Genomic DNA, 24,398 nt, shown 5'->3' on the forward strand with positions numbered 1-24,398 from the left:
TCTCAGTGGCCTGCAAGAAACAGCGTGGCAAGGAATGAGCTATGGGTTGATTGCATTCTTCTGGTCAGTCAAATTCAGGATGCAATCCTTTGGCTGGCCTCTCTGGATTAAGAAACTATGAAATAGCTTCAGTATTATTGATAGACAAGGACTCACCCACATAAGAAGGAAAGAATAACTATAACATACGTTTTCAAGAACTGAGATGTCCATGATGATCTTGACATTTTCCAGTGTCTTATAAAAAACATTAGTATCAGTTAGTTGACCCGAATCTGCTATCTCATGCTGAAAAAGTTAAATTTTGTCCCTACAAACGTTCACTTCATCATATCTTTAGATTCTGTGATGTTGTTTTGACAGATCGAGTGAGGTTTTACTCAGTGAATGAATGGACAGGAGGCTTAGGCATGTCAGTACATTGTGCATGGCATGTTCCCAGTCCCATGATGCTTGATTTTGTGCATGGCTGCAGAATACTGCTTTGCATGAGGTATATGTTATGCTCATTATATGGATGGGAGGCCACTGTAACAAAGAACTATTGATGCAAGTTTCAAAGATGAAGACTAGTATCAGTGTACCCACTTCAGCAGCCCATGAGATTTCTCCTTTGAAAATAAAGCCAAAAACCTTTAGGCCAGTTCAGCTAGACAGATCAAAGATCTTCAACATGAACAAGCTGAGATAGTTTGGCATATAACATTAGCCTTTATATTTACTCTGAGATTTCCAGAGATTCTAACTAGGGATGTCTTTTTACATGCAGCGGTATGTTGGTTTAAGTGTCATGGTGGTGCCTAGGAAATCAGTATGAATTGAGTCTCATTCTGCTGGATGAGATCCACAATAAAAAAATTATTTCCCCTGCAAGAGATCCAAAGGTTCATCTAAGCTATCTAACGCATTAAATACTCTGGTGTGCATGCTGTGTTTTCAAAACATGTTACTTAAACAGTGTTAGTTTGTTTCTAATATTGAAGAGATCTGACAGTGTCACTTGACTGTGTCACTCTCACAAGCCAGGGAAGACGCAGAGATTATGTTTAGGCAGCTTTCTGCACTGTCTCATTTTGTGCTGGCAGGCTGAATTCCTGAGGTATGTTAGATGAGTCTCAGAGCTGCTTTAATTTATGCTGGCCGAACCATTTCCTTCTGCAACATTTCACAGGTGCAGGATCAGCAGAGCAATTCATGTTGCACACACAGACTGCCCATGCTCAGTATCTACCACAGTTTGTCCCTGAATTCTCAGCATGGGGATAAATGCTGCTGCCAAGCTTAGAAAAGCTTTATTGGTCTGAGAATGCTCAGAGAGACCCAGCAACAATACAAACCACAACTACATCCCTCCACCACACTGCTTATATGTGTATTTGGAGAATTAAAATTGTCACTAGCACTGCCAGTTTTTTGCTAGTATTTTAATTGCATCAGACTACATAGTAGGATGGAAGGTTGCATCTGGTTCCTTCCCAGAGATCAAATCTCTTTTGCTTTTGTGTTTGGCAAAGTAGGTAATTTTTATTTATCAAGCCCTTCTGGAATGGAAATTTCGGTGCAAACTCTTCAGCTGAAAGAAACCGTCCAATCTCCCTGTAGGTCTTTCCTGGTGTAAAGCTACAACCTAGCTGCCATATCTTTGTTTAATGTGGAGTTTAAGTGGACACTCAAATAAATAAAAGCTTCACCTGCTGTAGGCCAGTACCCATCTCTATTTGATTATGTTGTTTTCTTACAGAGGATTTTTGATGGCTGTAGCTAATCTACAATCTCAAAGGCGATAATTGAACAAATCAGTTTAGTTGGGCAGCCAATTCTGTGCAAACCTAAGTGGAATAGTAATGTGCTGCAGGAGATAAAGATGTTTGTGTAATATATGCAACACAACCCAAGACACTGTGGGAAGAAAAGACAAAGATAGTTAACAATATATCCATGCTACATCTCCACTCCAAAGTGCACCCTTTTCTGCAGAACAAACACAATGCTGTAGTGAAGAACAACCTTCACTCTCTGCCATCAGATACCCCGAGATCTCTCCCATGTTTTCTCTCTCCCATGTTTTCCAGTCTGGAAACTTCTCACGCCTGATCTAGCTTAAGTGGCCATACAGTATATGCCCGCTGATAAGCCAAGAGGCTCATTTTTGATCTTGTTCTGTGTCAGGTAACAATGGCTGCTGGTGGTGCCAAAAAACCACTTTTTTTGTTTTGTTTTGTTTGTTTGTTTGTTTTTTGGTGCAAATATAAAATCATGAGGTGTTCCCATCTCCCTGGCTTAATTCTCAGCCTGCATTTGTTGGTATTTATATTGCATGCCTCTTAAGCTGAAAAAAAAAAAAAAGACTAAAAAAGGATTTATTGGGGCTGAGGGGGAGAGAGAGGCATAGATACTGCACACTGACATAGCCAGTGAATGGTGAACACTTGGTCAACAGACTCGGAGCCGCCGAAGAACATCTTAGAAGATGACCTGTTATAAACCACAGCCCCCTCCAGAAATGATGAATAACTACACTCAGGTCCGTGGATCATGTGCAGTAACTTCAGTGGATCCAAGAGCTACTAAAGCTGTCCTGGAGCTGTGATACCTCTCTGTACACATCACAAATACGGGCCAACAAGCGATGTCAGAGTTGCTACATGGGTAGGGACCAATTGTCAGGTATCTCCAGTCCCTCAACCACGGATGCAGCGAGTCCTGCACAAAACCTTCCGCAGCCGCTGCCCCCACCCCACTGGCCTCCGGGGCGGGATGCTGGAGGAGTGTCTCACAAGCGTTAGAGCGATGCTCAGCCGCAAGGGAGCCGCGGTCAGCAGAGCAGCGGGAGGCAGGTCCGCACAGCCGGGGCCCGGGGCCCGCGGCGGGAGGGCAGGGGCGGCACCACCGGCCGCGCTGCCGGGCTGGGGCGACACCCAGCGGCCGGCGCGGGCGCTACCTCGGTTTCCCCCCGGGCCTGCGCGGCAGGCGGGGCCTTCCCCGCCCGAGCCGCGTGTGAGCGGGGGACCCTCTGTGCAACGGTGGGCCTGGGCCGCTCCCCCGAGCCCTTGACTTCGCGAGGGAGATCTTGCAGATTTAGTGTGGGCTCCTATGAAAACGTATCGCAGTGCCCAGGAACAGTCGAGAAAAGCTGATTACATTTTAGGAATGACTGGGAAAGGAACAGAAAACCCCACAATGTTATTATGCCTCTGCATGTGCAAACTACCCAACGTCTCAAATGCTCTCTGCTGCTCTGATTTTTCATCTCGAACCCCACATGTTCCATATGGGCAATGGGTATAAACTGGAACACAGGAGGTTCCAATTAAATTTGAGAAGAAACTTCTTCGCGGTGAGGGTGAGAGAGCACTGGAACAGGCTGCCCAGGGGGGTTGTGGAATCTCCTTCTCTGGAGACATTCAAAACCCGCCTGGACACATTCCTGTGTAGCCTCATCTAGGTGTTCCTGCTCCGGCAGGGGGATTGGGCTAGGTGATCTTTTGAAGTCCCTTCCAATCCCTAACATTCTGTGATTCTGTGATATGTGAAGAAGAGGGCACTGACTGCAATCACAAGTAAATTCTGGAAGACCATAGGCATCAGAGGACACAAACCTGCTGGGGTAATGAGCTAAAGCCTACTGAAGATGCATTCTGAGCCATCATACCAATGCCATCATGTCAACAGTCATGTTGACCTTTGATGAGGCACTGGAACCACCTGAAATCTAATTCAAATGTTTTTTTTTTTTTTCCATGTGGGAATTGTACTTGGAAAAAGACACCAGATGGTAACCAGCTGCTTCTTTTCCTTGCTACTGAAGTGGCCAATGTTTTCCAGTTCTCCAAGGTTCTCGGTTTATAGTCTATGTTGTCAGTTGCTCACATGGCAAAATGTACTTCTTGTGCATCTGCTCATCTGTATATTTTTACATTTTATAAATTCTGTTTATTTATAAACATTAATATATGCAAGGTTTTCATTCCTTCTTAAGAGTTGTCGAAATATTTTTCTTTTTTAAAAAATATTGGTTTAAAAAAGCAGTTTAGTATCTGAGCCATTTAAAATCTCTTATGGTTTCCACTCTTCTAGCATACTTTTCCTCATGGAGATATTTAATACAATTCTTAGTACCCATAACTTTTTGAGCAACATGAGCTGTAGTTTCTTATGAATTTAATGCTCCTCTTGCAAATGTCCCTGTGTCAGAACCACTAAATCTGGTAGGGATTGTCTGCAGCGCACTTCCTTCAGTCTTTCTTTGTCCATCTGCTCCCCCTCGAAGTAATAGAAGTAATGAGTTTTCTTGGTTTCCTCGTTCCTGTTTTTTGTCTCCATCTCTGCAAGTTCAGCAGCATCAGCATGCAGAGTGAGACAGATTTGGTAACCATCTCCAAAGGACCAATGTCTCCTGTCCCTAACTAAAAGGACCAGACTATATGGGTACCTGCTGTGTAGGGGAACATCAACTTTATTTCGACATCAAATAATTTTGACTATTAGAGCTCCCCAGGGATGAGCCTTCCCAAGCCCAGGGCCACCATGAGCTTTCTTCCAGTATTTATTCTACAATCTTTCACTGTCTAACCTGCCTTCTTGCTTCATTTTTATGGCTTTTCCTTGTTTTCCTCCTCAGTTTCCTCTTCCTCAAGCTTCTGTGCCGTCTTCTGCTCTTTTAAGTGACTGAAGGAAAAGAAAGAGTTGAACCAGTGTTAACTTAGTAAAGTGAACCTTCCCTGTAAGGTATCTTAAAGCTGCTGAAAGGACCTTGAGGAAACAGCCTGGGGTGGGAACAGTAAGGACAGCAAAATTCACAACTCTTCTGACTGTTGTCTACAGGGTGAATATTTCCGCTACCACACGTACTACAGGGCTAAAATGCATTAAGCAGCTAGATAAGGAGTAGATATTAGCATTTATCTTTCCCCATCTATCAACTCTGTAGCATTAATACCACCAAATGAAGTATTTGTTGACCATTGGGTTTTAATGGATAATTTGCTTACTACTAAAGCATGATTCTGTAGTTCGTGCCTGAAGTACCTGAGAACCCCACATAACCTCTCATTCAAGATTAACCAGGCTAAGGTCTGTCTGGCGTCTGAGCAGGGATGCTTTTAGTATGTCACTGATGTATGCAAAGGAATAAAGACCAGATCTAAGTAATTAGCTTCTCTTTTAAAACTTTAGGAAGCTAAGAGGTGAAGATTAAAACTAGACTACAGCATATATTCAAACCCATCAATATGTGCTGAGGGATGGGAATATTTGGGCATGATTAATAGGGCTTTCAGCTGATGAGTCACATGTCAGAACTGACTGAAAATCTAAGGGGAATTTTTCATCCAGTGACAAGCTGTTTAGCCTGCAGCGACTGACAACCTCCAAGGAGTTTGCTGCTGACTGCTCAGGCTCTCAGAACTTGGACATGATTGCTACAGGCACTAAGGAAGAGGCACTTTCAAGAGAATGAAAAGTTCTGTAGTTTGAAGGCAGGTTTCCAGGGAAAACTAGGTCTCCTAAGAAGGGGGATCAGAGAGAATGAAAAAAAAAATGAGAGTCCCTGAGGATGGAGAAAACGGTTTGAAGGCACAGACACACTGTATTTGCAAATCTTACCCTGGCTTCAGCGGGAGGAGAGTGTTCAGTTGATGCTTATCATGCTGGCTTATGAGCATGAATGAAAATGCCATTCAGGTCTGAGATCCCTGCACTCTCACAGCAAGTTTATCAAACAGAAGAATAAGACTGACTTATAGTTTGACTGAACAGGGCTTCTAAGCATGCAAGATGTTATTTCATCTACCTTTTACTTAGGTAAGTAATGTACTGGTCAAAAACATATGTCCCTTCACCTCCAAAGGTGAATAAGGTTATGTTTATTTGGTGTTGAGCCAAATTTAAGAGACAGACAAGCCAGGACAGTAAGTGGAGTCACTCACCTATAGTCCACAAACCCTGTCCGATTCCGGTCTAGCTTATGCACTAGTTCCCCAATTTGTACTCGATCCAGTGGGATTCTTGATTGCTAAGAGGGTAAGATAAATGTTAGCAAACCTGCATATTTTCAAGCAGAAAAGTCCTCCATATCATACTGGGACCCGTCATCTTTTAATAGGTGAGCAAATGTCTCAGTGCATGGCAGAAGCAATGGAAAAAATATACAAAGTGGTGCTGGGGAGGCAATTTCACTCTTTTAGGATTAAAATAACAATTTTCTGCATTTTTTTATAAAATAGCATCCTGGCTGGCTGACCATTGCTGCTGATCCCAAGCACCGTGGTGGTTTTGGCAGGAAGAGAACTGTCTACTCAGTGTGTAGAGGCAAGGGTTTAAATGCCTCTTTTTCACTTTCCCAGAGCAGTAAGACGTAATTATCATGATCCTGTATATCCTATTCAAACAGCTGAGCTCTGTGAGTTTTACAAGGCTCCTGTGATACTCTGAAGTTGGTCCATTATCACTGATGCTATCCGCTCTATTTATTGGATGTCACAGCATTTCTATTGTGTCTCAACTTTTGTTCAGGGCCCAAGTTTTGCAATGGGTGAATTGAGCCTTTTAGTCTGAACAATGTCACCAGCAAGGCTGGCTGGTGGCTGTGCCACAGCAGAAGGGTTTCCCTAGAGCAGAACCCTGCCAGAAGAGCATCCTGGCCCTGCTTTCAGAGGCACACCTGCATCATGGCTCTCCGGAAAGTTGCCACAGGGATCTTCATGTTTCCATCCTTGTCAATTTTCCTAAAAAAGTCCCAGAGTTGTAGGTTGTGTGCTTTCAAATAGTTCTAAGAGAAGCAGAGATAAAACATGGGCATAACCATGAATCAGCCACTGATACCTGCCTCCAGCTCTCCCCTTATTCTTCCGTCACCCTGCTTTTACTCAGCCTATCACTGAGATATATGAGTCCATAACTCCTTGTGCAGCCACCCTATTGTCAGAACAAAATCCTTTTGTTCAAGTTAAACCCATTCTTCTCAGTTATACCTCCCTCTCCCCCTACCTTGAAATGAGACTCAGTAGTAAACCTGTTTCTTCTGATAATTACACATGGTTATTTGGCCCTCATCCCAGCAGCCACTACTTGGCTCAGCTGTCTAATCCAGAGACGGTCCTCTCCCCAACATCTCTGATCACTTCTCTGAATTCCCGTGTGTTTGAATGAGGACACATCTGAGTACCATAATGGCTGTTAAAAACCGCAAAGCATACTAGTGTGAGCATCACTAGATGTGAAGCACGGCAGCACTGTTTGATGTCAGTTAACAGCCCAAGCTTTTGCTTAAGTTCATCTGAATCCCTATCTACATCAAAGTCTCACACAATTAGCTGAAAACCTGCACAGCAGCCAAGAAACTCAGTGAAGCTGGTAGTGCAAAAGTGTTATTTAACTCAGCAGTGTTCAAGTGCTCGTATATCCTTGCAGCAAGGAGGACAGCACCATCTGCTGACATCTGTAGAAATTACAGACCTTGAAACGTAAAGTATTTTATATTTAGGCCGGTATTTGCTTGTAATAGCATATTCTGCTTTTATGAAACATGTTAATTTTGCTGCTAAAGCACAACTGTCAGTGAAGGGTTCTATGAAAGTCAGCTGTTGTGGTAGGTGTGTGATGAGGATGGACACTCATTTGGATCAGACCTGAAATCAATCAGTTTGTTTTACACAGCGAGCAAACATATATTCAGATTATTTTTCCCCCAGTGCTCTCAGATCCTAAGGCATTAGATTCTCCTGAAGATCAAAGGATTTTCTTAGGCAGTCTGTGTGGACTGAGATATGTGAACATTGTGATAGTCTTTGTGAATATACTTTTCTGAAGGAACTTGGCTGAATTTCCCACTTGGGAGAAAGCTTACCCCTTCCAACCTCCATCCCTCTAAGTGCTGGGAGCACATGTACTGTGTACATGGGAACGGTGGACCCAAATTCAGTAGCTCACCTGAATCAGTTTCATGGGATTTGGATGTTGCTTGGGGATCTTGGAGATAGAGCCTTCGACCTCATCATAGATGACATCTAGTTCAGGACGCATTCGATACACCCCATCCAGCAACTTAATGAAATTTTCGTTCACCAAAACATTCTGGTACATAGAAGAAAGGAGATTACAGTCAGCATGGACACCCAAAGAACAACAAAAACATGTTTGTATGAGCAAATCCATCTAAAGTCACCATTAACCATTCTCTCCTAAGGCTGGTGCCTTCTGCCATCTGTACTCTTCACTTTCAGGAATCCTATGAATGGCTGACCCTAAACAAGTGTTCTTCTTTTCCTATGCCTGAGGCAGAAAATGATCTACTAATTTATGTAGAAATTAACTTAATGTGAGCTAGATGTTCATCAGGTAAATGTCTACACTGAAGACCCTGAGATAGTTCTACGTGAGTCTCCTCTCCATTTGACTAACATGCAGACTGCAGTTTGAACCATTAATGGCCAAAATGTGCCATAGAGTTCTGCAAAAATAAAAATTAAAAAAAAAAAAAAAAAATTAAAAAAATAAAAAAAAAAATCACCCAAGGCCTAAAAGAATTAGTATCTCCAGCAATGTAGCTTTATAACCCAGACAAGAAAGATGCATCTGTCTGGCAAGGGTCCGGGTGTCTCCAGATGAAAAGAACTTTTGGTGAAACTCTATTTCATTGTGTAACCCTAATGGGAAGCTCCAGTCAGCAGTACAAGACCTGATGATTGTTTTTTGCCCAGGGATTTCATACAGGGTAGTGACAGCCCAGCATTTCGGAGCTCACACTGTGAGCTTTCTGGTTTAGTATTTATAGAAAGGGCAGCAGCACAGTGTCCTGATTTAGGGGTTTGGGATACTAGAGAGTAAACTACCAATGCAAATGTTGATGTCACTGTAATTCATTCTTCTAAATTTAAGTTATGACAAATTTACCTTTGCGTTGACTGATCTTTTGAAACCATGATTATGATTTTGTTCATACCCGTGATGGCAGAGGAATTGTTCATTTATTGTGTTAGATGTATATGTAATTGTTGAAAATTTCAAGGCAGTTCAGGAAATTAATGAAAGCTTCTGTTTCTGTCATTCGGGAGGTTTCTGAGGCATCAAGAACCATATTTTTTCCCAGAGTGTATTTACAACATCTCCCAGTGCATTCTTATAGCTTCTTTTCTAGAAGCTTAAGATCTCCTGTTCTTTAGATCCATCTAGAAGCTTATGATCTACTGTGCAGTGAGCTCTGGATTCTTACTACTTAAAGACAGTCTTAAACGAGTCTGGATCTGGCTAGCTTTACACGCTTCCATTCAGCACCAATGGTTTTGTGGAGGTGGAGTGACTCTCTGAAGAAGCCATTGAGACATCCCCGCACTCTGCACCCGAGCAGAGTATCCTAGGCCTGGGACAGCGCAGGAGAGCTGGAGCTGGCTCTGCTGGTTGCCAGCTGTCTCCAAGGCCAGCCCGGGCTTGGCCCCAGGGGAAAGCCAGTGGGCAACCAGTGCAGCCTCCGGAGCAGCACAGCCAAACTGCTGGGTCTGGCCTGGGGGTTGGTGGCACCTGGACGGAGCCAGCTTGTGCATTTCGGTATGTTTGACACAGTTCGCAGGCCAGATAAACAACACAGGGAGAGGATTCTCTTCTGTACTGTGATGGCGAAGACAGGCGTGTGCTGGCTATTTTGACTCATGACTTCTACAAAATATTTGATAGTTGGTATCTGCAAGTTGAAACCCTATAAAGAGTAGATTAGGAAAAGAACATGGGCAAGTCATACTTGGAAATGTAGCCAGAAGTAATAAACTGTTGTTAAAAATGTGTATTTCTGTAGCTTTGCCTTTGCTAGGGCTGTCAAACCCATGCAATAGTTTATTGAGATGATCCTTATTCAAAATTCCTCTTACAGACACACTAATTATTAATTCTTTAAAAGCCAAGATAAACAATTATCACCAGGAAAAGGGGCAGAAGAGGCTTTTGTTTATGTCTTCCCTGAAGTTTTCTATAAAAGATTAAAACCTTTACTAATTTCTTAAAGGTTTAAGACAGCATAAGATATTTGGAGATGTATATTTGCAAATACTCTGAATTGAAATGCAAGACTCCCTCCATCACAGGTGGAATGAAGTCTGTCAGATAGATCAGATGTTTCCCTACAAGCATTTGATTGGGATACTGAAATGCCATTGTAAATTTATGCCATTGAACATTTATCTTGTGAAATGCCAGATAATTCAGACCTTTTTGAAGGGTGAAGAGAGCATCTGTTAACCCTAAAAAGCAGAAATGCATAGTGAGATTTAGGTTGAAGATTCTTAATAAACTCCTTGTCTCAAAATTTCTCGAGTGCCTCCATTTAAATAAATGCATTTCAAGAATGTCTTGAGTTCCTCAGAATTTAGCTAAAATACATTACTCTTTCTAAGTTTGTGAATTGTTTAGGTTACTAGTAATAAAACCAGCAGAATCATGTCTACTGTAATGAAGTCCTTTACCCTCAGACAGCCCATTTTTGTTTTCCTTTGCAGAATGAGTCCTGACTCCTTGCAGAATTGGCAAATTCTCTTTGATCTGAATGTATGCAGGAAAAATTGTTTGCCCTAGAGGAATGCCTGTTCTTCAGATGATCTCTGTTGAAAGCCCTCAGTGCTCTCAGGGAAGACCATAGATGAATATTTATTCTGCATTGTTTTAGTTTCTTTCTTTACTATAGTGACCACAGGACAAAGATACACATGCAGACGTAACTTAGATACAACCCATTACACGAGTCTCCAAACTACACATGAACTTTTTTTAGCATGTTTTAAGCATGAACATATTATTTATTTTCCAAGTCCCAAACCTAATATTTGTGAAAATGCTCTTTCCTTTAATCACAGTGCTCCTAAAGGTGGATGGAGGACTCTGTGGCTGCTAAGACCTTCTGTAACTGCTCCCACGAAGCACCAAAGTATGGATGGGAAGGCCCAGAGTGCACTGATGTGTGCACAGGTGTCTCCCCAGTGTCAGTCTGCAATGCAACCCCTGACCTCTCTCAGGAGCTCGGAAGCATTTCTGAACCTCCTGTTTTAGAAGCAGCACATGAGGTTACAACAATATGTGTCATGCTCCTGACTTGCTATGGAGTAGCATACTAAGATTTGGCCTCTTTGATTTTTTTCCTTGCATGCCAGCCTTTTTTTTTTTTTTACTTAAATAAAATTGCTTTGCTTTCAATGCTTTGAAGCATCCATCTTCTTCCACTCCTCATACATACAGGCAGGGTATCAAAGCACTTCACAGTATCTAGCATCTTAGGCTGCCCTGGAGGGAGACAGCTCAGGGGATGAAGAGAATTCATTCTCCTCTGGGAATTCACCCTTTGTTCTTGTTCTGCTATTGCAAAATGGGAGTGAAATGTGGAGATACTACAGGCACCTCCCTCCAGAGCCAGACAAAAGTCTTATAATGTCCACATAGCTACTACAAGGGCTGTCAAATAGCAGCCTCTTTTATTAGTGGCTGTGCATAAATGAAACAAACAGCAAATCTCAAAGCAGTTTTGGAAGGGGGCAGCTCTGTGATCCACTCTGTTCCTAAAAACATATAGTGTATGGTTCTGGAGGTTTTCTAGCACATAAGCTCTTACTGAGATGTTGATCTCCTCCATCATGGATTTGGCGTTCTTTCTAACAGACACGACTAGTGCAGTGGCACCTTCCACGGTCAGGGGATTATTTGCCATCTGTTGAAGAAGAAACATAGATCCAGACATGGTGAGTATGAGGATTACATGCCCTGGCAGAAGCCATGCTGTAACTTCAAGGATGACCCTTTGCGTTCTTCAGCGGGGCTGTCTCTCAGGATGGTGATGTTAGATCTAGCTGAGAATGCAGCTTGTAAGCAAGCTGACTTTTCTGAGCTGAATTCCTAGAGAATGATCTTGGATTGAGAAGACATGTTAGCTCTCAACCCTAACCTCTGAAGCAAGCTCAGCTGGTCATTCAGTTTTTCCCTTTCCGGGATTACTGACCCTGGGTTACTAGAAGGCAGTTTTGTCTTTTTCCAGGTCTTGACAATACTCCTCTCCTTTAGGTAGTGCTGTGACATTGCGCGGATGTGGCAATGCCAGTTTATCATGTGTTTGAATACTTTTTTAGCACATCATGAACACATTGAGAAAGGCACACTCTTGCCAACCTGCAAACTTCAGTGTGAATCTTTGCTTTAGGTTGAAATGCATATTATGTGTACATATGTACCTTCCTAACTACATTTTATCTGTTGAATGCCTAGGCTGTCTGCTAGACATGTTGAATGCCCAGGTTCTCACTTGACTGAGACTAGACATGACAGGAATCAATCCATTTGGGGTGTTAATGGGTGTGGCGTTATGCCAAGCCAGACCCTGGGGGATTTTTTGAGGGAACAGTGCAATTTAGTTGCCCTGAAAGAAATGGGACAGGATTTCCTTCTGCCCTGCTTCCCCCCAACCGAAAGCAATACTAATTTCCTCCAGTTCTATCTCAGACAGCTCGCTTCTGTCTTCTGTCCCTCCTCAGATCTTTTTACTCCCTGTGGTTTTTCCTCCAGCCCTGCCTGGGCTTTGCTTTACCTTCAGGATTTTGAGATTTCCATTGACTTCAAGGCCTCTGCAGAGCCTCCTGGCTCCCTCATTGTTGATCTGGTTGTTGCTGATGTCCAGGTGAACCAGCACGTTATTGACTTTGAGAGCTTCTCCTAGGGCCAGTGCTCCTTCGTTGCCAATGCCATTCCAAGAAAGGTTGAGTATTTTCAGTGCATCATTGACCTCCAGGGAGAGAAGAGGGATCTTAGCTACTGCATGCGCATTTTCTGTAACACTCTACCGTTTCTTGCCTGGTTCAGACAGGAGCATCATGTCACACCCAGGCAGCCCCAATGAATCCTATACCTCTGCAATTTCACCAGGGTCTCTCCATCCACATAAGTCACCAGACCTACTCACTGTTTTAGTCTTTCTCCTGGCACTGACTGCCACCGTCTGCAGGATGAGGCTTGCTGGAGCTACTGAATGCTGCTCAGAACTCGGGGATGTGAGTTTCCAAGCAGTGTTACAGGCAGCTCCTGGCAGTAATCACTGTGAAGGGTATCACATAACAGGTATGTTCCTACCCTGAGACCTACGCTCAGTCCTACTGCCCCCTTCCTCTTCAGGTGGTTCCAGCTCAGGTCCAAAATCTCCAGTTTTGTGTTGCTGGCTAGGAGACAAAAACTGAGATGTTAGCTCATGAAAAGTGGTCTGGACACAGCTGCTGATCCACTGAGGGACTAAAAGTTTGCTGGGGGTTCAGCAACAGCCTTCATTGATTGCAGTAGGAGGAACCTGTACTTACAGACTCTTTGCTGTACACACTGCCCAAAGAACGGATAATGGGCTGCTGATCACAAGTAGAAAGGGAACACGGTTGTTTTTTTTCTTTGTTTGTTTTCTGGCTTAATCAAAGACAAGTTGTGAAGGAAGAAGGTAGAGAGGGGGAGGATTTCTTATTAATAGACACTGTCTGTGTTTCTCACTGTAAAAAAGGGCTGCATTCTCCTTGCTTCATCAAAAACATCAAGATTAATTCTGTGTATATTTGATTAGCAGAAGAGAGGAATTAATCTTCATTGTATAATAGCTGTGCCCAGCTGTATATGTGCTAGGGCCAATTCACATGCATAGCACACCTCATGGCGTAAGTTTTACTTAGAGAAAGGTGTGTGTGAATTCATTTGTGTCTACTGTGACACTGGGAAGGGTAGGACTTGCTGCCAACACTTGCTTCTCATTCTCAGAGAGAAGTTCTCGTCCAGGTTTCCCACGGATGGGAGGTTGGATGGAGGCAGATGGTGAGTTTAGCTGACTATAAAATATTCCTTTAAGAAACAAAACAGAAAACTAACAGATTCTATGATAATCTCTGCTGTTCCTGCCTCAAGTGACATGGAAGGAGAGAAGAGCTGTAAGACCTTTAATTTAGGAGAGGCTTTTTTCTGAGCTGGGAAGGTCACAAGTTTTAGTACTGATCTCTGGAGTGCCTGCAGCCTTGTCCAAGGCAGGGGCACAGCGCCTTGTCCTCACTGCAGTTTTAATTGATCCATATTTTAAAGATATGGACTGTAATTAGAAAGACAAACATATCAGTGGAAATACTGAACCAGAAGAAGGAAAATGTTATTTAAACTGTAGGCACTGGGTTACTGAAATGCTCAAGGAACTGGATGCTCAAGGAACGCCTGTGGCCATTATGGTAGTAGGCATGTCAGACATACTGAGGGAAGAAGAGCCATCAGATACTCATGGAAGTCTTTCCCAGTGCAGTAATAGCACCTGAGATTAATGAAAGACTGTAACTGTTTTGTTTGCTTTTCCTCTCCAGGGCTGCTAGCACACTCTGGATCTCACTTTTTCTGAGCAGATAAATTAGGCAGCTTAATTTTATTTCTTCCTAATCTGTTTCCCTTACTGCTTGCTGTGCAATGGCTCAAACCATTAGAGTTTGGGCTACTTAAGAAAAATTGAAATCACTCCTAAACTTTGCAATCAAAGGCTTAAAACAAACAACAGTTGTGATTCTATTAGATTTTAATAAAATGCAATTTTCTGCTTTATATTCCCTGATGGACTTCGAGCTCCCTTCTCTCTGATACGGACTGCTCTGTAACAGTGATTTCTTATTCTGCCTTTGTGTTCTGATACATCAGTCACAGTTACTAGAGTCACCTGTGGTGATGAGGGTGAGTCTGTGGACCAGGCAGGAAGCTCTTGTAGCTGGGGCTCCCTGGCTTTTGTACTGCCCACAAGGTCATGAGGCATTTTTGCTGGAGAGGGAAATGTGCTGACGCCATCAAGGCCCTCAGTGCCTGTACTCCTGGCTTTGTGAGAGTAATAAATTAAGTTACCGAGCATTTGTCCCAGGAGCTGTCCTCCCTTCTCATGGAACTCATTGTGGCTGAGATCCAGCTTCTTCACTTGGTAATTGCTCTACAGAGAGACAAATATGCAGATACAACCAGATCATCTGGCCAGCTGCAACCAGCTGTCATGCCAAGGTTCCCACATAAGGATGAAACAGAGGGATATCAGACACAGTGAAATCTTTGGTGCTTGGGAGATATCAGCATGGAGATTGCAGCACTGCATGTCCCAAAACAAAGCTTTGTCAGGCCTATAACATCCCAGTGATTATCTTCCAAAAACAGCAGAAGCAATGGGACTTGGTGTTGTGCAAACTTCCCTTGCATAGCTCATGTCTGGCCTCAACACATCCTGCAATTCTGTTCCTGCCCCTGTTTCACTGCCACCATTGTACCTTGACCAAGAGCACTTTCTGATACCAGGTCAAGGCCTTGCCTCAGGGCAGCTTCTGCTGGTGCCAGTGATGCCTTTGGGACAGGAACTAACCAGAGAAGTCAAACGTTTTCTTTTTACTGGAAAACTGCAAAATGATATGAAGTTGGGTTACTTATACTTCTTGAAATCTTTTTGTTCACCCAGATGTCATTCTGTTGTTCCGTTACATGGTCCTGAAGGTTTGTTTCTCAGCCAGACTCACACATCTGTCCTGAGAAAATGTTAATGCAGTCCATCCTGCCCTGTGTCCTCCCAGCATCTCTCATTTCTGAAGTAAGCAAGAAGCACTTAGCAGAATTATGTCAGGAAATCATGTGGGCATTTCCAAGTGAAATCAGGCCAAGTGAGTAGCAGCTTCAAGATGAGGAGAGTCTGTCACCCAATCCGGCCTGCAAATGACCTTGGATTTCAGGTAACAACTCACCATTAATGCCTCAGCAAAATACGGTGCAGCCTCCTCTCCAAAGTTGTTTCCTGGGGAGGAGAAGTATGTTAACAGAGTGCTGATCTCTCCCTTGGTGCTCTGCCCGGGTCTGTAGGAAGCTGTGCTTTTAGGTGGAACCTCCAGCCAATCACAGCCCATATCAGGCTGTAAGAAGTTAGTCACTATTCCACCTTGCTCCAGGGAGTAGAATTAGGCCAGTGTGTGGGAAAGACTCTGGCAATTATCTAAATTTCTCATAAGGTTTTTCAGAGGTGCTGGATATTGAGCAGGCCAAATATTTAATTATATCACTATAAATCTAGATTTCCACTGTTACTCTGGGTTCCTGTCAGAGACATAGCTGAGAGATTGATTTTGCCCATAGTCTGACTGATATTCTCAGGATGAGAGACTGGAATGAAATATATGCTATTTCACTTCCACTGCCATCACTGCTTGGGTGCATACAGCCCACCTGAGAGCTGAAGAGTATGGAGGCAGGACACGTTATCCAAAAGCAAGCTGGTGATGGCTTCAGCTCCTGCTGTGTCTAGATGGTTATTGGAGATGTTCTGGAGGCAAAGGGAGGATAAGAAGGATGAGTTCAAAGAATGAATAAGCTTAATTGTCTTCTTAATGCCCAAGATATCAGTGGAATAATGCAAGACAAGCAATATGAGAACTGTCAGCCAGACAGTAATTAACATGTGACTTATAGGTGCATTTAACCCTGTGTCCTTCCTACAGGAATAAAGCTCTAGAGCCATCGCTTTCACATGGGTCTTTGAATTCAGTGAACCAAGAAGCATTTGGACAAGGACCTTTTCTTCCAGTGTAACACAGATCCCCATGCCCTATCAAAATGCATTTGGTATACCCCAGTTTCAGAATGAAGGAACATTCCTACCCGTTCATATCTGAAAGTTTTGCATTATTCCCTTAATCTATTTAGAAGAATTTCCCCACATCATATTGGAGAATGAAAGTTCCTGACCAAAACATTTTTTCCATTGGCTAAGCATGAATTAGAAAGACTTAGTTATGGTAATTATTGTCACATCTGCTAATGAACAGTTCCAGACTGCCATCACATGCAAACTTCTGCTTTCCAAAAGCTTGTACTTTTTAAAAGTAGAGCAGCATAAAATATAAGGACTTTCAGAATGTGAATGTTTTTGCATGGGAAAATGGTTATTTTGGTTAAAATCATAATGGAATTAATTGGTTTTCTCTCAGGTGATTGAATTTCATAAGCAATAATTTAAGCTACAAGCTATGTCAGATTGGGTACCAGTACTTGAAGGGAGGAATTCTCTCGTAGCATCTCTGCTAAACATATGGCTCCTTCTGCCAGAATACAGTTGTCTTCCAACTCTAGATGGGTGGTTGTTGTGTTGGACTGGGAAGACACAAAGGTAAAGAAAGACACACAAAAAACTGCTGAAAAATTAATGAAGGGGATAGTTTCCTCAGTTCGTCACTGGACATTTCCTCCAGACCTCACTGCAGGTCCTGAGCCAGAGAGTGATTGGGGGTCATGACAGAGCCCTGGAAGTGGGAACTGGCATACAAAAGACAAACCTTTTTGGAGGGGTTTTGAGTGGGTGGGACTTTCTGTAGCTTTCTGCCAGCTGGAGGCCCAGGTTCAGATCCAAGTGCCATTTCAGGCATCTTGGGCCTGTCTATTAGTGAGTGTGACACAGCCCTATGCAGAACCCAGGGTGGGGGATACCAGTCCCTCCAGCCCCACCTCTGGTCCTGTTGGGCTTAGGAGCACTGGGTACTTGGTCCAATGGCAGGGCATCAATTTGCTCTTGGGAGTAAGTCCAGCAAAAGCCAGCAGTTGCTACATGAGACTTTCCTGTGCAGGGGGTTAGAAACATTAGGGATTCAGAGTTCCTATGGGGAATATACATGACTTTTTCTCCCACACTGTGTACTCAGTGATGGCTTCCAGGCCTGAGAGAGGCCTAAAATGCCTGTTGTTCTTGAGAACAGTGGGTATACTCTTACTGGCTACTCACCACCAGAGCAATAGCAATGGCTTTGACACCTTTGGGTCCTAGACCATGATGGTTCAGGTTTATATAAGGCTTGTCCAAGTTCTGAATAAAATATGAGACAGGAACCACCTTCACCAGCCTGCATGCTTCCAAGTACAGCTCTGTGCCCCTAATGCTCCTAAAGGCCTTCTCAGGATCTACAGAGAAAAAGTGTATTGGTAAGTGGTTGCGTTCAGTGTCCTCCCTCCTCTTTTAAATAAATTATGTATCTTAATAAAATTAAGTAACACTGTACAACAACAGTAGGATTTTACTCTTCGAGGGTTATTGTCCCCTGGTTCTCCCCCTCCCTTTTTCCCAGACCTCCAAGAGCTAATGTATCCTCCTTGCTTCTCCATTTTGCACCCAGTGAGTTCCTACAGCTTCTCACGAGTCTTTAATGCGACTAAACCTTTCTTGGTGTAACTGAGAATTCTTGACATTAGGCAAAGACATTTTCATCTGTTTTGTTTTTTTCTTTTACATCTTATTTGAAGCACACAGCTGATATTGCCAGCAGAGCTGGGGCAGCTCAGAACATTTTGGCTTACAATCAGCAGAAAGAATCCCAGCATTCTCATCTTGGCCATTGGGTGTTGTTGACACAGCTGCAGTGAGACATATCAGTGCAGCTGGCAGCTGTATTTCCACAAAAACCTGTCATTTGGAATTCCTTCATCAAACCACATACTTAGAGCTCATATTTCTCCATGTTGTTATATGCATTCAGTGGTCTGACCTCAAGACAAATTTCCCTCTCATCAAAGCCATTTTCCAGTTCAGTCTGAGCCCTCTAACAAAGTAGTCTTTTATTCTTGCATTCTTATGGTTTTTTATTTTCCTTCCATTTATAACAAGTTTAAAAGTTCTCATCCTAAATTATGGACAAATCCTACTGTTAGAAAAATGAGCGCAAGACTTGCTTAGCTAGAGGACCGACTTCGCTAGGCAGAAGATGAGAGCCACCAGAAAAGCCTAGGACAGATGTGGCAAACCTATGGTGCACAGACCACAATTGCTGTGCCGTGTTCCGTCAGGAGCGCACAAACAGGGCCTCAGTTTCAGCTAGCTGCTCCTGCTGCCCAGGCAGCAGGCTGGTTATTAAAGGACTAGAGTAGAGAAGAAGCAAAGGAATAGCCATGGTGTATAGAAAGCAGTTGAAGGAAGATGCTTGATATCAAACTGAGAACTCTTAGAGGGAATTCACCCCCCTGCCTTAATCAATTGCCGGATTACATGTGGTTGACAGGGATCTGGCAGGGTTGTGTCCTTGGTCTGCATTTTGGATACACAGGAGTTGGTAGGTACAGCTCTGACTGTAAGGGAAAGCCTAGTGAGGGCAGATGGTCAGAAAACATTCACCTTCAGCCTCTAGGTCAGTGTCAGAGGCTTTCGTGGCCTTCTCTGCTGAGGCGTCAGCCAGCGACACATGCTCTGGAGGCTCACTGATTTCAGCTGTCTCTTCATTCTGGTCTGCCATGAAACCAAACAGATTCATTTTGTCAGTGCAAGCCCAGCAGAGATGTGACTCCCCAGATGTGACAGACAACCCAAGGCTGTCACTGAAGCTTGTGCCCCTCTTCAGCATGCTCCTTCCCCAGCCACACTTCATGCCCACTGCTCCCTGTGCGTGTGGTGCTGGCCCTGCTGTGGGGATGGGTTCACTCTGGAGCTGCAGGTCTGCAGACTGGCCATGACTTGGCTACTTTTGGAAAGAGCCCTCCCCAAATTCTGCAGCCCATGTGCGGGGGGCTCACGGTTCTCCCACATTGGGTCTTCATTCCCTCATGAGCTGCCTTTCTCCCCTGAGCTCACCAGGCAAAGCAAATTTCCCCTCTTCATCCCATTTCCCCACAAGCTTACAAACCAAACCCACACCAGTTCCTCCTGACTCTCCTGAACTGACTCCCACTTCCCCAGGCACAGGCAGGACACCAGTGGCTGACTTTGCAATCAGACTGGGAATGCTTTGTAGTACTCTTCAAGCATGGCAGAAAAGAAAGTGTCTGAATGCTAGTGTGCATTGGGACTGAGTGTAACTAGATCCATTGGAAGGGATACAGCTTCTCTTGCCTACAATTCATGATTTATTTTATGGCTAGGGGTAAGAAGAATTTGGAGGCTTCTTTTTTTCAAGAGGAATAAATGCATAAAAACAAAAAAAAAGAAGAGTAATTTTGCCAAAGTAATTTCTGGATAATAACATAATACATATTTTTTTCCTACTCTGAGTCTTCCTTTTCATTCCCTATCACTGCTTTTACTACCTCCTTCCCTTACTCCTTATTTCCCTTTAGAGGTCCAGGATATTGACCTGTAATTTTGTACTCTTCTTGGGTGTCACTTAGCATTGATGTGTGATGTGAAGCTTGCAGTTTGGCTGCTCATTCAGACCTACGTGAGGGAACAACTGGCCAGCTGGCACCCACATCATGGTATTTCAACCAGCCCTGCAGCTGCAGCTCCTTTATTAAGAACTTCTCCTTTTGCCAGACTTTATTTATTCAAATGATAGGTTTACTTGCATTACTTTCGTGTGAGAAAGACAAAAGGAAGGGTAAAAAAACGTCTAACTCTCATGTAAAGAACTCATGAGACAAGTAGAACCAAAGATTTGCAACATTATGACAGTACCCACTGATTATCTTTGCTTAATGGCCCTACAATGCTGGAAGTCCTGGCAAAGATAAACTTCCCATGCTGAAGAACAGGTTGTCTCTGCTATACAAAACCCATCCATGATGTATCATCCCCTGAAAACATGGCTGTCATGTGCCCAGTACTTCAGCCAGTCCTGCAGTGTGTGGACTGAGCCTTCTGAGGTAGGTCCAGAAGTGGTCCCTGCACCCCTGTGGAACTGTAGAAATTGAAACTGGTACAGATGATAATACTGTCATTCAAGCAGAAATTTGAAAAGAATTGGATCATGATTATTGGTCTTAAAACCAATGCGGTGGAAAGTGATCAGCTTGGAGACTCCCTGATCACCCTCTCCTTTCCCCAGGTGTTGAGGCTGCAGACACAGCTTTCTGATCAGACTGCCTCATGCATGGCTTGTACCAGTCACAAACCAGGAGCTGAGAAGGGAGTTCACTCCATGGTTTGATGTGCAATTTGTGATGGATGCATCCAGATAACAGCAAATCCATTACCTTGGGCTAGGTTAACAACGCCTGTTCTCTGGCTATGTTGCTTTCTGTTGTAACCTAATTTATGTTGTACAGATATTCAATAAATCACACTAGCAATTTAAACTTCCATAGTTCTGTGAAGCAGAGAAGAACCTGGCAGTTCTGGTTGACAACAGGTTGACCATGAGTCAACAATGTGCCCTTGTGGCCAAGAAGGCCAATGGTATCCTGGGGTGCATTGGGAAAAGTGTGACCAGCAGGTCAAGGAGAGATTCTCCTCCCCCTCTACTCTGCCCTGGTGAGGCCACATCTGGAGTACTAAGTCCAGTTCTGGGCTCTCCAGTTTAAGAAGGACAAGGAATTACTGGAGGGAGTCCAGCGGTGGGTTACGAAGATGATTAGGGGCCTGAAGCATCTTATGAAGAGAGACTGAGAGAGCTGCGTCTGTTCAGCCTGGAGAAGGCTGAGAGGGGAACTTATCAATGGTTGTAAGTATCTCAAGGGTGGGTGTCAAGAGGATGGGACCAGACTCTTTTCAGTGGTGCCAATGGTAGGATGAGGGGCAACAGGCACAGACTGAAGCATAGGAGGTTCCATCTGAATATGAGGAGAAACTTCTTTATTTGAGGGTGCCAGAGCACTGGAACAGGCTGCCCAGAGAAGTTGTGGAGTCTCCTTCTCTGGAGACATTTAAGACCTGCCTGGACACATTCCTGTGCAATCTGCTTTAGGTGAACCTGCTTGAGCAGGTGGGTTGGACTAGAGGTCCAGAGTGTCCAGAGGTCCCTTCCAACCCCAACTATTCTGTGATTCTGTGAACTGCCCAGGTATTTCATAGTGAAAATATTATTTAAGTTAATACTGTCAAAAACCCATGAGAAATTCTAATTTTAATATAATTGTTTGGGCTTGATAGCAGGTAACTAATTTTGTCAGATCCCACTTAAGGAGTGAAAATTTCAAGAGTTCATAGCCAAGAACAGAAACCTAGTTTACAGAAAGGCTATCTAAAAGAGACTAATCCCAAACAGGCAATAAATTGTTATTGCTGGATCAGAAAAAAAAAAAAACAGAGCTACCTTTACAGAAAAATAAGAAACGATATTTAGTCAAATGTCATTTTGAAACAATTAAAAGTATCTGATAAAGGATCTAATCTACTAGAAAAACCATTAGGGAAAATTATTATGTAGCACTTCATAAACTCTAGTTAAATACAGAAAAACAAGAACCGAAGAGAGAAGTCCCATGCATCTGACTACCTTACAGTAATTGAATTATGAAGGAAACTATGAAATTAATTTTTAATGCCTAAGTGACCTGGAGCCTGACTCTGCTGTGTACAAGCACAGCCTGACAGCAGCACGTTCTTGTCAGCCCTGCTTGTCCTCCTGGGTGATGGAGGGGTCAAACAGGATCTGGTCTCACAAGGTCCCCCATGGGCATTAGGGGCAGCTGGGTGGAGTTGCCTGGAAGCTGGTACTGACAAGCCCTCTTCTGATGCATTTTGTTTTTTCCAAGCTGCTCCCAGATGGCAGCTCCTGTCACTGGGTGCTGGCACCCTGGATCCCCGGTCGCCACCATTCTCGTTGCTGCCTGGCTTGGGGAAGGGAAGCCTTCCCACCTGGTGATCAGCCTACGGCAGCAGCAGTCCTTTGGGCTGCTGGTGTTTTCCTTTGGCCATTTCTGACTACTTCTGAAGTGAGTTTGCTAGTAAATAAACACTGCACCTGTGTCCTTCTCAGACTCGTTCTCCATGTCACCACCAGTGAGTTGTGGGTTCATTTGCTTTTTCTCTTCTGTAAATGAGGAGTCCATAGCGACCTCCTAGACCGTGTAAGTTCCTCCCACCTACACACAAAGAGCACAGCTGCCTGGATGTGATTAAAACATCTCCAAGACGAATGGCACCACTTGTAAGATGTGTTCTTGATTTATACTGTTCATGAACAGGAGAATCCCATTTCCTGCTTGCAGGGGCTGGCCAGGTGTCATGAGAAAGCTCTGCAGAGCCTGTGGCTGCCCCGTGCCCCCGTCCTGTCACCACCACCCTTCTGTGACCTCACCTGCACCTTCCATCTCCAAGGGCTGCCATTCAGTTCTGGAAACCCCATTGCTCTGGGATCCCATCAGCTCCCAATAACTGAGAATAGCTGCGGTTTTGGCTGTGAAACCCTCTGAGATGTATTAGAGAGTCGTGCCAGGCTGCTGGTAAGAGTTCTCCTCTCCTTTGAGTTTGTATTCCGGTTTGTACGATTTCATGAGAAAGCCAGACTGTGGTAGTTACAGTCTTAAAGGAGATGCAGATAGAAGGAGTGTATTCACCTTATTAGTCTTGAATAGATTAAGCCTTCCCTTCTGCCAAATTCTCGGTACATTCAGTAATAAAGTGTGGCTTGTAAACATGTCAGCACTTAATGTGACCTCGACTCAAGTACTCATTCATCCCACCAGCTACTGTTGGTGCCAAAATTGGTTTAGTGCTTATTTTACATCATTTATACTGAAGACTTTGTGACCTTTCCTAAGGGGCTAACACCAAAACTGTAACAGACGAGGCTTTCTGACAGGAATTGAACAGAACAAATATGTATGTTTAGAAATCGTTCCATTATGGGTGATGCTCAGTGAACGTTATCTCTTGTACATATTTTGAAGTTTATGTAGCCTACACAGTGTAATATGGGCTATACAGAGAGGAAAAAAAAGTCCATTTTCCCAAGGACAGGGTATTTTTAGTGGTTTTATTCCCCTAGGTTCTACATAAACCTCTCAAGCAGTCCAGTCATTAGAGACCATGGTAGGTTATATTTGGACATAGAACAAAATGCCGCAAAAGCCAGTGGAAGGTTTGACCCTGAAGCAGATGACTGTTGTCAGCTTTGATTTTATTGCCAAAGTTTGTAAATATTTTTTCTTACTGTAGGCCAAACAACTGTGGCTGTCCAGATACTTGCTTGTGTGTGGCACCATCTAACATCCTTCTCCAGTTTCAGTCTGATTATACTGGTGTGGGTTGGGTCTGAAGATACTGTCTTAGATCTTTCCTTTTAAAGAACAGCCTTGTTTTAAATGCCACAGTCATCAGCCCTTAATGTTGTGGGTCCTTCCTCTGAAGAACTCTCTCCATTTTTGGACTAGAAACCAATGATGGTTTCCAGAGGTTTCCTTACTGCAGCAGGAGATGGAAGACCACAGTCCGGTTCTGTGCTTTGCCAGGGACATCTGTGGGTTTTGAGACAAATCCCTATGTCTGTGGTGTTTTATAAATAGGGATTTGAAAATGAGACCGGTGGGATTATTATGTATATACATTATAACATCAGCTCATATCCTAGCTGTGGACACCTATTGTGCTTATCACCATACACAAAAAGGGTAAGAGGCAGGTTGTCCCTCAAAAAGTGTTTTGTCTAAGTATAAACCATGAGATAGCAGCAGGTCACCATCAAGGGGGCAGTCTGGCAGCACTCTACATTCAAATGTGG

The 24,398-nt window shown here is 43.6% G+C and overlaps 1 protein-coding gene across 1 annotated transcript; it reads right to left on the reverse strand.

Moving 5' to 3' along the window:
• Positions 1-4,592: 4,592 nt before the first annotated feature.
• Positions 4,593-22,728, reverse strand: LRRC74A (leucine rich repeat containing 74A; the record flags this gene model as incomplete). The annotated part of the gene is made up of 14 exons (XM_082058359.1): positions 4,593-4,668; positions 5,928-6,013; positions 6,662-6,769; positions 7,930-8,073; positions 11,588-11,683; positions 12,554-12,748; positions 13,093-13,178; positions 14,863-14,944; positions 15,738-15,787; positions 16,213-16,309; positions 17,029-17,136; positions 17,762-17,937; positions 19,142-19,252; positions 22,641-22,728. The coding sequence occupies 14 exons, from the start codon at positions 22,726-22,728 to the stop codon at positions 4,593-4,595; spliced, it is 1,503 nt and encodes a 500-aa protein (XP_081914485.1).
• Positions 22,729-24,398: the final 1,670 nt, after the last annotated feature.

Source organism: Streptopelia decaocto (assembly GCF_964273445.1).
Source record: "Streptopelia decaocto genome assembly, chromosome: 7".
NCBI lineage: Eukaryota > Metazoa > Chordata > Aves > Columbiformes > Columbidae > Streptopelia > Streptopelia decaocto.